Source organism: Xiphias gladius, chromosome 24, assembly GCF_016859285.1.
Source record: "Xiphias gladius isolate SHS-SW01 ecotype Sanya breed wild chromosome 24, ASM1685928v1, whole genome shotgun sequence".
In the NCBI taxonomy this organism is placed as follows: domain Eukaryota; kingdom Metazoa; phylum Chordata; class Actinopteri; order Istiophoriformes; family Xiphiidae; genus Xiphias; species Xiphias gladius.
This window is the reverse complement of record NC_053423.1, coordinates 22,669,415-22,686,154: the sequence shown is the minus strand read 5'-3', so window position 1 is coordinate 22,686,154 and position 16,740 is coordinate 22,669,415. Positions and strand designations below refer to the sequence as shown.

The 16,740-nt window shown below is 41.5% G+C and overlaps 1 protein-coding gene across 1 annotated transcript; it reads right to left on the bottom strand.

Annotated features, from left to right (window-relative positions):
* Window positions 1-878: 878 nt before the first annotated feature.
* On the bottom strand, window positions 879-7,697 carry LOC120786466 (chitin synthase chs-1-like). Its single transcript, XM_040121938.1, has 16 exons — window positions 7,651-7,697; window positions 7,343-7,517; window positions 7,004-7,047; window positions 6,687-6,874; window positions 6,070-6,270; window positions 5,393-5,508; window positions 4,657-4,825; window positions 4,017-4,196; window positions 3,641-3,919; window positions 3,336-3,516; window positions 2,930-2,964; window positions 2,747-2,811; window positions 2,361-2,471; window positions 2,036-2,250; window positions 1,851-1,929; window positions 879-965 (listed from the first exon to the last, which is right to left on the bottom strand). The coding sequence occupies exons 1-16, from the start codon at window positions 7,680-7,682 to the stop codon at window positions 879-881; spliced, it is 2,157 nt and encodes a 718-aa protein (XP_039977872.1). The 5' UTR covers window positions 7,683-7,697.
* Window positions 7,698-16,740: the final 9,043 nt, after the last annotated feature.

Sequence of the window (16,740 nt, the reverse complement as noted above, 5' to 3'; positions counted from 1 at the left end):
CTCAAACATCACAATAAGCAGCGAGTGGAAGGGAGCAAAATGACTTAAATGGCAAAACAAAATTCTTGCCGGGTTATTTTCTGTAATCGACCGAATGCTTCGGCACTTTGTACAAACTTTAGAGGAGAAGTCAAACTACGAGTCCCAGGGTGCAATTCAGTGAGAAACTACACCACAGGGGTAAATTTATAAAGATTAAAGACCATATTAGATCAGAGAAGTTCATCACAAAGTGCTGTAATGAGAAACAGGGACGCTGTCATCATTGATTATTACTTATTATTACTTGACATACAGAATAGAAAAATATATTTCCTTCCGTAGGAGAGTCACTCGTGTAACACGCTCCATAACAATAACTTACACAATCAGGATTAAAGTGATTAAAGTGAAAAATGACATAAAGTCTGGTTTAATTCTCTCCACATCGGCCCTCAAAAACTTGAAATTTAATCTTCATATTGTGCTGCACTGACAGTCAGTGCAGAAGCCTTACAGTAAAAGACGCCTGAGATTAAAAGTTAAAAAAAAATGACTTCCTATCATTCAGGCAACGTGACAGTCGTTCTCTCGTGACAAATACCCTTTTGTTTTCCCTTGAGGCGGCCGTTCTCTGAATCTGACATTAATCAAGTTGCTCTCGGTATTTTTAATCTGTAATTTTTCTACATTTTGTCATCCGCATGCGTGGACTTACCAATGAAACGTGTTTGAGTTGAGCTCATAAATTTAAATTAAATACTTCCATGAGGGTGTTTTCATTAAAAACTGAAAGGAATGAGCCTAAGATGTCAGTCATCAACGGTACTTTGTTTAGGCTACTGCCTTATTGGTGTTGCTTAGGGGATTTCATTTGCAACAGCATGGCTGCTCTTTGTCTACACCAGAGTTCCGTGGTTGTAGTTTCTGTTGAGCACATTAGGATACGCCACCTCGTCACTGTCAGCATCTCCGTGGTCCTTTACCTGCGGAGGTTTCAGAAGATTAGTAGATATCGACGCCACACTACTGCACCCAGAGCAACAACTTGGCGCTGACGGCCTGCCGAGAAATTTTTTTTCCATTTTTCCTAACCGTAATGTCAGGAGGGCGGGGTGTGACACGCTATGCTGCCGTAAAGACTTCCTTCTGCCCTGATAACAATAGAGGTAGAGCTACCGGCCGTGGCATCAGTGGCAGTGATAGAAGTGGCAGCAGTGGAACACGTAGCGCGAGCAATGACAGCAGTAGCGTGACTAGTGACTGTGGCAGTGGTAGAGATATTATCGGTGGTGACGGTAATGAGTCAGTAGCAGTAGCAGTGGTAGTGGCAGTGGTAGCTGTAGGGAAACTAATAGCAGCGGTAGTGGCAGTGGTAGCTGTAGGGAAACAAATAGCGGTGGTAGTGGCAGTGGTAGCTGTAGGGAAACTAATAGCGGCAGTGGTAGTGGCAGTGGTAGCTGTAGGGAAACAAATAGCGGTGGTAGTGGCAGTGGTAGCTGTAGGGAAACTAATAGCAGCGGTAGTGGCAATAGCAGCGGTAGTGGCAGTGGTAGCTGTAGGGAAACTAATAGCAGCGGTAGTGGCAGTGGTAGCTGTAGGGAAACAAATAGCGGTGGTAGTGGCAGTGGTAGCTGTAGGGAAACTAATAGCAGTGGTAGTGGCAGTGGTAGCTGTAGGGAAACTAATAGCAGCGGTAGTGGCAGTGGCAGTAGTAGCTGTAGGGAAGCTAATAGCAGCGGTAGTGGCAGTGGTAGCTGTAGGGAAACTAATAGCAGTGGTAGTGGCAGTGGTAGCTGTAGGGAAACTAATAGCAGCGGTAGTGGCAGTGGTAGCTGCAGCAGTTGCCGTGGTATAGCAGGTGTGAGTACCTCTTTGACTTGATGTTTTTGTTTTTCAGGTTTGGACTCTGTGCTCAGAAAGGCCACATAATGGATCAGGGTGTAGATTCTGGGGCAAAAAAAACACAACATGGCAGTTAAAGTTAAAAAGGAATGACTGATCTATTCAAAAAAAAAAAAAAAAGTTACTCTTTTGATTTGATCCGACTGGTTACCTGTGGTACACCATGGCTATGAACTGGATGACAACCAGTAAGGCGAATGACAGAAGGAACATGAAGCCCAGCGGGTCGATGTACATGTACTCTCCTGTGAACTGCAGGTTTAAGTCGACCTTCGGCAACACGATGCGGATGTTATTTCCCGAGAGCTGCATGGTGAAGGTCGCTACGAGCCAGAAGGCGTTGATGATGAAGTAGGAAAACACTATCTGGAAATGAGGAGGAAAAAACACGGATGAACGAGTTGAATTTAATAACACATATCGAATAAACAGCGTCATCGTGGGATTTGACAGACGTGTGAAGTAATTGGCCTTACCTTGTTTCTCAGATCCCTGAGTCTATCAGTCATAATCTTCTGTTTCTTTTTGTCCTCAGGAAGAGGCTCCAGGTATTTTGCTGTCAGCTGTCTGAAGAACTGCTCCTCACGCTGCAGAGAAATACAGACACTCTCTCAGTTAAGTGTTAAACTGTACATGCACATCACGCCGCTTAGATTCACAGGTAGGACAGGTAAAGGATCATGCCCAACTAAAGTTTCAAATTATATAAGGAAGTGTTAATATCTTAGTATTTGATATATATATAAGTATAAGACTCAACAATGAATAGTGGTCACAGTCAAACAGACACCAAATCACACAACATTACTAAGAAGAACACAATTATAAAGTGATGAAAAAATAAATAAATAAAAATACACACCCGGTCAAGTATATCCTCCTGCAGGCGCATGTCATCAGATAAACTCTGTAGCTGCGTGACCCAACCTGGAGAAAACGAGCGACGCCGGAAAATGTTAGCTGACATGAAAGCCCGTGAATCGGCAATTTTGCAAGAGATTTCAGGCTAAATTTTTTTGCAAAATGTTCCCATATTAGAACTTACACTGGTTAGGGCAGGTGAAAGCTGGCTCCTCTTGTCTGAAAGAAAGTACAATTCAATTCAACTCAGTTCAAGGCTTACACCTCAGGATATTGTTTAATGTTTATTCACTTGTTATGGATTATACAATTTTAGCAAACATTACATTTGATGCTGAAGTTAATTCAAAGAATATATTTTATGCTGCAAAACGCCAATTGGGAATATGAATTTGCCTAAAACACGCTGCACCAAACCTCTCTTTTTTTCATGTTTTTCTTAATTAGGTAAGTGATGACTATTAGATTAGTTAACAACTACCAGCAAATAGTTAAAATATCTAGTCGTGAAACCTTGAGGTTGGTTTCATGCTGTGGAGTGGTTACACTTTTCTTGGCCCTCCGGTCAATGTTCCACCTCCAGATCTTACCTGTGCTCCTCCTCTGGCCACGTCTCATCCCCCACAATTGTGTTTTGGGGCTGAGGTTCAGGCTCTGCTGCCGCCACGGTCAGGGCCTCCTTACTGGCAGTGACCTCCTCTGCACTGCCTCTCCGGCAGAGTTTTTTACAGCATTTGGCCCGTGAGAGGAAGTGCGTGATTGCGTCTTTAGCTGCAAAGGTGAAAATGAGTTTCAGTTCAAGGCAATTAGGGGGTTGTTATTGTTCTCAAAATATATACAAGCGCAACAATCCACTCTAGTCATCTTTAATGTTTCAACTGCTATCAACTATTACCTTTCTGGTCTTTAGTATGTGGGGCGGCGGCTTCAGGTCTGGCCGCCCCGGCAGCGGGCGCCGTCTCCCTGGTGCCCCAGGACACATTGTTCATGTTGACCATGGAGTAAATAGCCAGCAGCAGGTAGGCACTAGGGATGCAGAGGATGTAAAGCAAGCCGTAGACCACCAGGCCGGCCTCCTGAGGATGCATGAGCGCAGTGATGAGGTAAAAGCCGGCGAGAGCAATGATGAAGAGGCTGCTGGGAGTCAGGATGGTTTTGTCCTTCACGATGTTGCCTGAGGGCGGATAAATAGATGGAATACGAGATTCAGAAACGAGAAAGCTTTTAGTTTTAGCAGTCTTTGTTGATTGTCCAGTTTTTGTCTAACATACCTATTATTACAAGTGCTGTTATCATCATGAGGAACGCGTACAGGATGCTCAAGACTGCTGCAATAAGGATCTGAGTGTCTGACTTGATCCTGAAGCTGATGCCGAGGTAGACAGCAGGAGGTATCACAGCCAGGACCAGAGCGGCGTTGGGATGAATTTTAAGCAAAATTGTCAAACTACCTGAAAGGAGAACAGGAGACAAACATACAGTTGTGTTACTTTGATCTAATCTGCTAAATCACAACCTCCTTCATTCCGTTAGTGGTTTACCACCTGAGCAATGAATGCTGGTATTCAAATGTGAGTTAAAATGTCTTTTAATAATGATGAATAATGACAAGAAAATTAACTCTATCACCTATTTGAACAGGCCATTGATAGTTAAACTGTTTCGACTGCATAGTGTCAAAGAAAAAAATGATAATGTCAGTACATATTCATTGTGAATTGGTTGCTGTCACTGTCTTGTTTTTTCCGTGAGGCACCGCGTCTTGATGTTGATTTTATTAGATTTTATTTTGAAGCAGGAAGGAAAGGGTTATAATTTTCCACGGGATCATGTTTCATGTTTTGTTTTGTTTTTGTTTTTTTAAATTTAGCACAAGAACAACATTAATTCTAACACCAAAACAAGCCTGACCTGCGCTCATAAGGACGACAGTGGAAGGCGCCAGGATGGATGAGGCCAAGCCGAAGAGCAGGTAGAGCATGTAGACTCTGGACATGGACGGGTTCCTGCTGGTAATCAGGCTGCCGGTGCCCAGCAAGTCCACAATGTTTGCCATGGTGGATGGTCCCCATCGACGGCGCTGAATGCCGCAAGTGAACATCATGTGGTAAAATGTTAAATTATTAGACCAAATGGCCGCATTGTCAGGGTATTTCTGTGTTTCTGCAGCTTGCTAAAGGTTCAGGCAAAGAACCAGCATGTTTTCGGCTAAAGGAAGAGTGAAAAATTGCTGCTTTTGGCACCATGAGAAAACCATTATTAGTATTTCTGTCTCCAGGATCAGTCTTTACTCAGTCTCTAAAAAAAGTTATCTCAGAAATTTTTTTTTTTTTTTACATATTCCCACTTTGAATAACTACATCTTATTTCACAATTGCATAATCACAGAGATAATGCCAAGATTAGAATAGGATCATTGTAACTGGACTTCATATTGACACAACACCGTAATTATCTCCTCAATGAAAAAGACTTTGCACAATAGAGTTCATTCCTTTTCAGAAACCAGAACAGGCAAGGCACAGTAGCAAACCTGGAACTTGTCCAGGGGTGTTGCATGAACAGTTTTCAGCAGCAGTGATCTCCATAACAGCCAGCCAAAATAAGCAGAATTAGAAAAACAATTTTGAGCAGTTCTTGTAATCACCTGGTTGTAAAACTCCTTAAACTCCTCTGGGGCGTTGGTGAAGGCATCCGAGGCTGCGTTGTACTCCACCCTCCATCCCTGCTTCAGCAGCAGAGTGCAGAGCCAGCGGTCCTCGCCTGCACAAATGATTGCAGAGACTGTGTTAGTGTAAGTTTGAAACGGACAAAATATACATAATAATATGAAAAATATATCAAAAGTGTTGCCCCTTTTCAGAGCCATTAGAAGCAGCTTGCTTTGTGCTTTAGACACAGACCCCAGCTGCATTCTTCAAGTATGCAAGGCTACTGTGCTGAAACCTGACTCACCCTCTGACTGTATAGGTGGCATCAGTACAGTACAGTTCAATTGAACATGATTCAGTTCTGTTTTGCTTTGTTTTAACTGGGAGCTGAAAATGTTTCCACCACATCTGGTCAGTTTTGTAATACAGCAACATCAGCTTGCGACCTTAATATTAGTGAGCCTTTAATTATCTAATTTGATTTTTCAGCAGACTCACCAACCTGGAAGCCAGTTAGCTAGCATCTAACCCTTGGAAACCCAAACTTTTACAGTGCAATCTTGTGCATTTACTCTACGACTGTTGCATTTAGCCACAGTCAGTTCTAGGACTGGGCCAGAAGAAGCTATGAAGCGTCTCTTTTCACCGACTGCTCCTTTGATTTTTCTGTCACCTTGGTCGTACTGGATGTAGTGTTGAGCCTTTGAGGCCTTGATGGTGTATTTTTTCATCACGTTGTCGTCCATCAGCGCCGCTGCTCTGAACAGACTGAAGCAGCCGGGGCTGCACAGCACGCAGCCGAACACGTGCTCCGCTGTTTTGTGAAGCCAGTGACCCACAGCATATTCAAACTTCTGGTACCAAACCATGGGACCTGCCAGGGAAACACAGAACTGTTATTACATAAACTAGGGCAAAGTTGCTAACGAGTAGACTCCAAAAAGCATGAGGTACGAGGAGGAATGATAAATTGACTGTACCATCTTGCTGCATTGATTACAGAGTATAATTTTGGCTTTCCTTACGAGTTCAGCAGTGAGGTCTTGCATCATTATGCTCAAATTAACTTTGGATTTAGGTCAATTCAAAGTACAGTATACACTAACCAATTGATCGCCTGCTTTTTAACCCAAAACACATAACACCTTCCTAGATCCAACTGAATATTTAGGTGCAATAGTCGCTGCCTTCTATCCCAAAAAAAGCATGGCAGCCATTTTTATTGTTGATAGAGTATTGTAATCAGACTCATTTTAACCAGTTCGCCTTTCTTAACTCTATTTGACCAACCTGACCCAGTGGGGTGGATCCGGCCACACACTGCCCCGACCAGCGGGTACAGTCTCATACGATCGATGAGCAGCATCACAGCAGCCGGCTGGAAGTCTGTGTCCCCATCTAAAGCCAGGAGGTAGGTGTTGTGCTTCTCTTTCTGGAGAAACTGGCACAATTGTACTGCTTTGCGAATGGAAATATATCTATATATATTTGTATGCACAGGTTCATATTTGCATGCACGTGTGTGATCCTGTGTTTTCTCACATCTCACCTGAAGCTCTCTTTTCAGCTCAGACTCGTCCTCTCCTTTCTCCTCCGTTTCATGATACTTTGTCACAACTTTCCAACCCAAGAGGTAGTACAAGTACATGACCTGTGAAATGTCAAACAATGTTTGGCACAGCCTCTCTGATAGAGACACATCTTTACGTGTCTTCACACGACTCATTTGCAACGGTTTTGATCAGACTTAGCACTTTTCACATTATAATCCACTAATTTAACAGGTTTATGTTGGATATGGATGGTAATAATATTTGAAATCCACCTATCTCCCTGCACAATGCCAATAGCCTTCTAAGGTATATTTTTATGCTTCAACCAACACGCTTAAGCTACAGAAGTTTTAAACTGGATCGAAATAGACCTGTATTGCATAATTTTCCCACCTGAGACCATCTCTTCTTGTGGCGGATGAGTTGTTTGTCCTTGAAGTGAACAACCAGACTGTTACCGTGAGGCATGGTGACCGCCACACGCCCCCCGTACGGTGTCCTCACGAGCTTTTGATCAGGGATCTGCGGCCGCTTTCCAAAGAGGCCTTCATCGATGTTCAAAAAGATGCTGATGGCAGAGGATAAAGGAGACTTCCACTTCATTTAAGGAAACAGTGTGTGAGAATGTGAACCTTTCAGAGATCGCTTTTCAGTCATTTCAATTTTCGGTGAACAAACTCTCACAGTTTCACATATTTTACCTGTAAACTTCTCTGATAATTTCCACAAGCATCTCTGCATATTCATTGACATGCCGCCCCTGACTCCCGGGAACATCTCTGAAGGCATCGTCAAAAAAGATGTGGCCTTCAAAGGTCACATCACTGGTTTCTCCTCCCTTCTTTGGATTGTACTTGTCCAGTCTAGGGAGTTCACATGAAGCTACTATGATGATGTTGAAGTTAAATCAGAAATCTATCACAATGAATCTGGAGGTAGTCACACTTCAACAGAGGTACTTTGTTAAAATGCCCCAAGGCTGTCTACTTTTTCCATGAATTTTCAAGATTTGAAAGCCCTAAAAGACAACTCAGGTGAAGAGACTTGACTGTACAATCGGAGATGGTTGACGAAAATTCTCTGGACAGCCGTGCTTACGTACCAACTGTCCTTCTGGATGGCAAGTGTTAAACTTAAGTGCCCTTGAGCACAAAATCCAAATGTATGGTTCCTCTACAGCTGCCAGCCAGTGACACTTTGAATAGTTCATATAATGCTGTGTATTGGCCATTTTTCAGAAAACCTACATGTACGTCAGCGTGGTAACAACCAAACTATTTACAAAAAATGTAAAGCTAAGAAAATTACTTTGCTAAAATTGGAAGAAAAATCACCCTCCATAACATGATTTTTTTTTAAAGGGAAACTTACCGAAATATTGAAATGAGTGCCTTCATCATCTCGTCGTAGGTCTCATGCCACATTGTCGCACAAAGGAACACTTTTACAGGGTCTAGTGGTCTGAATCTGGAAATGACAAAATTTGCATTGTAAAGAAAGCAATGCAAATTTTCAATACTTTTCATTCCAGTAAATGAATACATACACATCTGCATCCCTGAGCTTCATCTCCCGACTTATACCATATCCTCACACCAACATAAACCTCTGAACGAAAGTACGCTCCGGGGTTAATCAGATATCTTTTGAGGGATTTTTCTGTACACACTCTCTGAGCACCTGTCTTGGTGTTTTGCACACCTGTTGAAGGATTTGTTGATTAATACAGCTGGAGATGCCAGACAGGTTTTTGACTACATCTGTTTTCTGACTTTGTTGGCAGGATGCCTTGGAATCTTTTAGTTGAACATGAGTTATGGTGCTTCTTGGTGCCAGGTTTTTGCAGCTTCTGTTTAAAGGTCAAGCCTGTATTTACTGCATGTTTCCATAAGTGAGTGGTTCTCAAGTATTATGTGGCAAACCTTTCTTCCCTCAGACTTGCCCAGATTTGCAAAGGCTGTGCCACAGTTAAATGGTATTTTTCTACACAGTTAAAATAAATTTTCAAACAACTAATCTTAGCCTTAAACTAACCAGAAAGCAGAACCCTTGACTAATCTTAGCTCAAGATCTGTCTTAAAAACTCACCACACCACCCACACTTACTGCTTGGGTCTGTCAATCATCTGGATGTCAAATCGAGTGTTTAGAAGCAGCGATTGCTCCAAAAAGGTTCCCTCATAGAGCCTCCTGATGAACAGGTCTTGGGTCCTCTGGATGCGATACAAACTGAGGTACCAGAGGTGAAGCGTGGCCAACACAAGACCGAGCCACCAAGACACAGCTGAGCCTGAGGGAAGAAGGGTTGAAGGATTAAAGGAAAATACCAGCCTTAAAGTACACTCTTAATCTTGGGTAGCTGGAGTTATTTTATGACATGATAAACTTGCCACACCAGCTTCTACTTCTCTTAGTTATACCCTACATTTCCCATAATGCCTTAAACCATGAGAATAGGTGAGAACTCTCTGTGGGCTTTACATGAAGATGCTGAGAACCGGCAAAGGTCATATACTGTATGTTCATTACCCGTGAGTAGGCCAATGTCAGTTATTTTGGACATGTCCAGGAAGCACAGGGTGTGTGTTACATCCAAAACCAGTTGTGGGAACACACTGCCATTCAGGCTTCGGTCTCTTCCATCCACAACCACACTGCAGTAACCTGTGAAGTTGATGCTTGCAGTCCCGTTCAGACTTGTTTTGTAGTCCTGATAGTAAACAATGACGGGGATGACGAGCAGTGCCATCACAGCCAGTGAGGCCAGGTACAGAGGCATGATGAAGCATCGTCGCAGGGCATGCATCTTGCAGGCTGCCACAGCGAACCAGTGGCATAATGCCGAGGAGACCAGCTGGACCCCAACAGTGATGGCTATAATCCGTGTCTCACGGCTCGGGATGGAGGTCACGATGTCCCAGTCCATTTTGGCCAGAGGGACGTAGGCTCCGAGCACAGAGGCGGTCACCGCAATCCTGAGCAGGCTGGAGAGGATGTGCAGGATGTTCTGGCACTTTGTCACGTCTATACACAGGTTCTGGAGGAAGACGGAGCTGCTGTTCTCACCGATCACTCTGAGGTAGTTCTCCCACCAGTTGAAAGACACCAAGAAGGACCCACCAACAGCCAGTCCCACCCAAATGGCCATCTTGCTATCAGTAGGGTCCTTCATGATGTATAAAGAGAGGAACAGGACATAACCGAGCAAAATGAGGATAAAGGCGGTGATGGATGGCAGCAGGAGGCGGTTCCTTTCCATGGCAGTACACTGAGCGATTATCTGTAGGAGCGTAGCGAGGACGGCTACACCGTTCAGTATCGTCACGTTGGTCACGATGTCCAAGTGGGGCATCGCCACGATGGTGAGAATTGCTGCACCCACAGACACCAGAAACTCAAAGAACAGAACCTGAAGAAGAACAAAAGCAGAAGAGTAAGACATTTTAAAATATATTGAAAAAAAAACATATTATTTCTTTTACATTTTCCTCAGGATTTGCTTGGTGCACATATTCTGTTTCAGCACAAGTTAGACATCACTGTAAAAGGGTTTCACCAGTCCCTAACAGGTAAATATAAAAGAGCAACTTTTGGGCTGTTTGTTCAGGCAGCTGAGATACTTTCTGTATAAATTAAATGTTATGTCTTGGTTTGTGATATTAAATTGAACCCTAACAAAATCATTTCTTCGTGTTCATTTGACACCTAATAACTCTCCGTTTTCACTTCCAGAGCATGTGAAGCCACTCAACTGGTACTGGTATTACATTTTAAGTTTGCATCACTCCAGTCATCAAAAAAATTCCTAGCAGTAGTTTCTTTTTGAGTGGTAGTTTTGCATTTAAATACAACTATTTTGACCTGTTTGATGTGGAAATTAGGTGCTTAGGTTGCTGTGTAGCTGAAAAGAGAAGGAGGCAGTGAGTTAAGACATCTTGTCAGGGTTCTCACCAAAGCTACTGTTCTTCTGGCCGGCAGCTTTGAGGATTTGTAACATGCCTTCCAGATGCTCTTAAGTAAAAGAAGGACACTGGAGGCGATTAGAGAGCAGCCGATACAGAGCAGAGCAACAGGTCTCTGCTCTGTTCGGAGGGTCTTGGTGCCTTCATTGGCCAAGGTGACAAGGAGAAGGAAAGAAGTCTGGAAAAGTCAAAAACAGGACGGACATATAAGTGCTTCGTGGAATGAGGAAGGGAATCACAGTTTAGAAGTACAGACTACTTGTAAACCTTTTTCCCCAATATTTCTAAAACGTTTGAGAAGACAAATTTACACAGAACAAACCTTGCTACATAGCGCCAACCCAAACACAAGCACAGCGACTAAACACAGAGAGATGTTCTTTAAAAGTTTGATCAGTTTCCACGGTGTCTCTTCGTCTTCAATGATGGGGACCTCTCGACAGGTGTCCCATGGCCTCCTAAATAAAGACACCAAAATGTCAAAGTCTGAGGTGACTGTAGGGACGAAATTGCGTTAGTAGGAAATAATGGTGCAGGTAGACGACTTAGGAAATAAAGCAGGAAGGAAGCTCCAGCTGTTATACAATAGGCAGCATGTCTGGCAGAGAACTGGGTGGGAATTAAATCTTATCTTCTACTTTCATCTCAGGATTTATTTTTCTTCAGTGTCATTTCTTTCTTTTTTACACATTTATAGATTTAGAATTTAGATTTAGTTCTTATTGTCTTTGAGCATTGTATAAATATATTTCTCAATTTTCTTGTGCGTTTTTCTCTATCTATCAATCTATAAATCAATCAGTCCATCTATCTATCTATCTATAAATACAGCTTTTGATAAAAACAATCATAGCTTTAATATTAGTTTTATACTTTTTATTTTTTTCACATATGCCTGTCAGTAATCCTCTTATCTGTATTTTTTCATGTATCAAAGTTTTTAAATAATGTCACTGCGAATATATCAGTCAAAAAACTTCCAGCACATACTTTCTCAGCCACGGACAATGACTCTGTGTCCACTCTTTTCATATCTTGTTAAAAAGGTTTAAAACATCGAATTTCACAGGTAAACTTTTTTTATTTTCTCTTCATTCCTCTAAATTCCCCATCTGAAGTTGATGTGAATAACAATCTCCTTTAATTTATTTCTTTTCTTTAAAAGTGAAAAAGACTGAATAATAAATAAAATAAATAGAAGACTGTTCTGTCAATGGAGATGCTCAAAAAGGTTAAATGTTATTAATTAAGAAAGTTAATTTGTCATCAGTTTTAAAATACTCTAATTACTTCATATTTATATTCATACTGAACTTATCACTGAATAATTAAGTACAACTTTGGGTAATAACTGACATGTAAGTCACATTAGTAATAAAAATTGAGTAAATAATAGAAATACGTTATATATAAACATATAACACAATATAAGTTTTAAGTCTTTACTCACTTGGGCAAGCTCTTGTCTTCATCCATGTTTGTGACTTATGTGTCAATGTTGCTTGACTGCCCCTGTGTAGTTCACAGTGTACTGAACGTCATGTGTTTCATATCCAGATTTCATCATCATGACACCTGAACCACAGTCATGTTTTAAAATGACAACACCCTTAAACGTGTGGCTGCTGCAGATGAAAAGCCAAACATGGTAAAAGAAAACCGATTGTTTTCGTAGCAGATTAAAGTGAAAATCAAGCAAAAACTCATTTTCAATCATTAAATTGAACCATATATTGTTTTAAAACCGAAGATTCACAACGTCGTTAGTAGTGAACTAGGTACCTAAAAAATCTACCGTGTGTACAACGAATCACATTGTTATCTTTGGCACACTAATTAGGTAGAGTTAACATGTTCTCGCCCTGGAACACAGCCAGACCCATCGCTCCCCGTAATGTTCAAACTGTTTTTTCTTCACATTCTGCTGATAATTTTAGTTTTAAAGTTTTTTTTAAAGTTTTTAACTGAAATACTTACGTATAGCACCTTTAGTGTGAACAAGGAAATAAGACTGAATGTGCTTGTGTTTCTTACCAAGCTGATCAGTCACATTAGCTTATAATGTAATAATGATGCAACTTTGCAATTAGACAAATTACCAGAGTCCAATTGATACGCATTTTGCCTCGGGCTTTTTGGACCCCTGTAGGTCTAGGGCCTTGATGCATTGACCCGTTTTGCCCTGTTGGTAACTCAGCCTTGCAGGGAAACCACAACAGCACATTAATGGGACTTAATCACCTCTTTAATCTGCATTTGACATGTGTTTAATAGCCATAGGCGTTGTGTGTGGATTTGTATGCATGCAAATTACTTAACATTAACACTTAAGAAGGATTTACTACATTGTGGCTGAACACCTCTTAGAAGACTGAAGAAGAGCTGGATCCTGCAAAGGACATAGAACATGAAGGTGTGTGTTTTGTCTGAAAGTGTGCCTTCTCCCCCAATGACTTGGTCTACCACAGTCCAAAACTGATGATGCATCTGGGTAGCTGCTGTCTATTCATAATGTCAAAAATTCATCACCAAGAATTTGATGTTAGTCAGTCAAAAGTACATTTGTTAAAAGAGCACTCCACTGGTTTAGCATTGACTCACCCCTGTACCACCCTCGGTGTCGTGATGCACACTTAAAAAAAACAAAGAAGCAAAATTGATTCAGCAGAACCGGAAACACAGTGTTTGTTTTCTCAAGCATTTTTCTCTTTTGTCAAAGCTTAGTGCCTGCACTAACCACAATGTAACTCTAATTTGGGTGTATTATGCAATGTAACCTCAAGCAGAGATTAGGAGCAGGCTACAGAGGTCTGGCAAGCTCACTTCTTTCTAACTCCACAACCCCAGATTTTTGGCATTCTCAGACCTGTCTGCCCCAACACACTGAATTTATCAGACTTTCTGCAGCTCCCTCTGGAGCTACAAAAGGCTTTATACAACTTTCTTTCACATATGCAGTGGTACTTCCAGTGACCTGGGAAGAAACTTTGATGTGTAAAATCGGTTCCCCCTTTAAGTTCCCCCTCATCCTAGTGGTGAACAGGGACAGACTTCAGTTTTTTGGCAACCGGTGTACCAAATTAACAGTAAATACTGTATGCATGAAACTTCCATTTATCTTTTTATCACAACCAAATGAGTGTTAATACCTAGACAGTGCATATTGTGAAAGGGTATTACCACACAGCGCCAATCAACTTTATGAGTTGATGGGGACCTCGTCCATCACTGACCACTTCAAAATGCATTATGGGATACAGAGAGCCAAGACAGCTACACCAGTAGTGTTGTCAAAAGAGGGCTGTGTTTCTCTGGAGCCTTTAAAATGGGAGAGGCTTTGTCACCTTTTTATGATGCGAAACTCGCCCCATTCTCCGTCACTAACTGTAGACCTGTCTCAAAGTTGCCCTTCACTTCCAAAATATTTTCCAGGTTTATAGCTAAACAGCTGAAAATATCTCAGGGGCCTAAAGTAATTTTTGTTAAATTACAGCCTCGTTTGCACCAGATGCATGGCTCTGAGTCTAAAATATCTGACATCATATTTATGTATGATATGTGTGCTGATGCTGGATGCATCACTTACATCCACTTAATGTAAGTGATGCATTTAGCTGATCACGATGTTCTTGTTCGTATTCTCAAGTGGCAGGTGGGCTGAAGAGGAACAGTACTGGAGAGGTTCTCATCCAGGCGTTTTTCATTCTCTACAGGGGATTACTTGTTTTACGCTGCTCTTCGTTCTTGTAGTGTTCCTCAGGGTTCAATTCTTGGTCCCCTCTTGTTGTCTGTTTACTACTGATACTACTTCTATTGTTATGGAGACAATACTTAGCCCCACCTTTCCTCTAAATCAAATGAAGTGCGACAGGATGGATCCAAATTCTGGTTAAAATCAAATTTATTAAAATTCAAAAGTATGGCAATATTGTGCCAGAATAGAAGCCCTCATTAGCGTTTATAGAATTACGATGTAGCTGAGCCTCAGTCTGCTTTTAAGTCTACACCAAATCATGTACTAAGAACTAATAGGGGCTACTTTTGATGAGTATATTAAAGAAAATATTTAGACATCATCTTGTTCTTGTTTTGTCCAACTCAAAAATGTTTATAAATTACAGTTTATTGTCTCGCACTTGGCTATTAGAGTAAATTATTCCATTGTAACTTGTGCGACACATACAAGCTTAAAAACATAATCAGTGGAGAAAATTTTACTGATCCATCAAGACTAATGTAAAACCAGCCACAGGTCAAATCTTCAATGACCTGGTTATTTACTTTGCTGAATGCCGGTAAAAGAGTGAATTCACATGTCTTCTAAACACCCTTAAAGCTCCTCAGACACTGAACAAACTGACACAAACTGAAACTCCTCAGGCACAAACTGCTGTGGCTCCCAGGCTCTGAAAAAGACATTTTTACCCATTTACACCCGCCATTAACATGCAATCTGTACCTAGATTGATTACCTGAATAAGGAAAACTGCATATTAATTCCAGGTCTAAATGAATGCAGAACGCATTTGGATCGAAACGCGATCAGATCAGCCAGACCAACTTTGCACTGTGTTCTGATCTCAGCCAGGTGTAAACGCAATTCATATAATGTGACAAAATAGAAGAAAAAAGTCCGCCCTGCAAGTTGAAAGATGGCCTGACTTTGCCTCCTCCTGCTAGCTTAAGCAAGCCCAGCAAAAGCTACACGGAGTATCAGTAGCCAGCCTGGGTCTTCCCACACAAAAATTAGTGACGTCTGTTCGTGGCATTGTTTGCCATTTCCCGGGACGTGCCATGGCAATTGAAAAGTCCGCCAGCCAGCCAAATTAATTTGCATATCCAGGCCCGATCACAACAATTGGCACAATTGAGATAAGGCATTCTAATACCAGGTGTAAATTCAAAGAGCGATGGATCAGAGGTCATCGTCACAGCACGTGTAATTACCAGGTGTAAATGGGGCTCTCGTAAACATGAGGTCATCTGATAACTTTCTTGCACAGACAGCGGCACTTAGTATAAGCATGTGCTACATAAATAAGTAGAAAATGTGCTCAGTAGACTGCAGACCTCCAACAAGGCCAATGTCAAACAACGTACACCAGACTTCAGAGGAAAAAAGTCGAATTTTATAGTAAATGATCTGGATCTGCCCCAAAATTTAATGGGTACTTCCATGTCCCATGTCCCATCCCTCCACCAAGTTCGGTGCAAATCGGCCCAGTAGTTTTTACAAACCAACTAACAAACAGACACGGGTGAATACATAAACTCCTTGGCAGAACTAATGAAGTGCTTCCACTTCGCTGCATCGTTTGATGGTAGAGCAACATAATAATAACGACACACCCAAATATGTACCTGATTCAGTGTTCATCATCAGTAGAATCATGTTGGATTGTAAAGAAACAGGTACTTCAGGCTTCGATCAAACAAACATGAAAGGCGTATGCTCTATTGTTGTGTTTTTCGTTTGCGTACTGCTTCTATTCTAAAAAAGAACAAGTGTGGTAGGTATTGACTTCCTTGAATGCACATATGAAACTGCCCTGACGAAAGACATACTTTTCCTGTTGTTTCACTTCAGTCCGTGATACAACCAGAAAGGTATGTCAAAACACACGCCCATGCATGTTCAGGAATTCATTATTTAATCATTATAACAATTAATACATTTTGGTGTTTCATAATGACATTTGAATAAAAAGAACAACACACCAGTCTTTTTTTTTTTCTGCATCTAAATCTACATCAAAATACACATTGATATGGTGACTCTGTATTTGGAACAGAATTTATGCTTTGGAGGAGATGTAAATTGTAATGTCA

Coding starts and splice junctions, on each gene's coding strand:
- LOC120786466 (XM_040121938.1), bottom strand. CDS start 7,682: ATGCTTGTGGAAATTATCAGAGAAGTTTACAG. Junction 3,517..3,640: donor ACATACTAAAGACCAGAAAG/GTAATAGTTGAT, acceptor TCACCTTTGCAG/CTAAAGACGCAATCACGCAC. Junction 966..1,850: donor AAAAACATCAAGTCAAAGAG/GTACTCACACCT, acceptor AAACCTCCGCAG/GTAAAGGACCACGGAGATGC.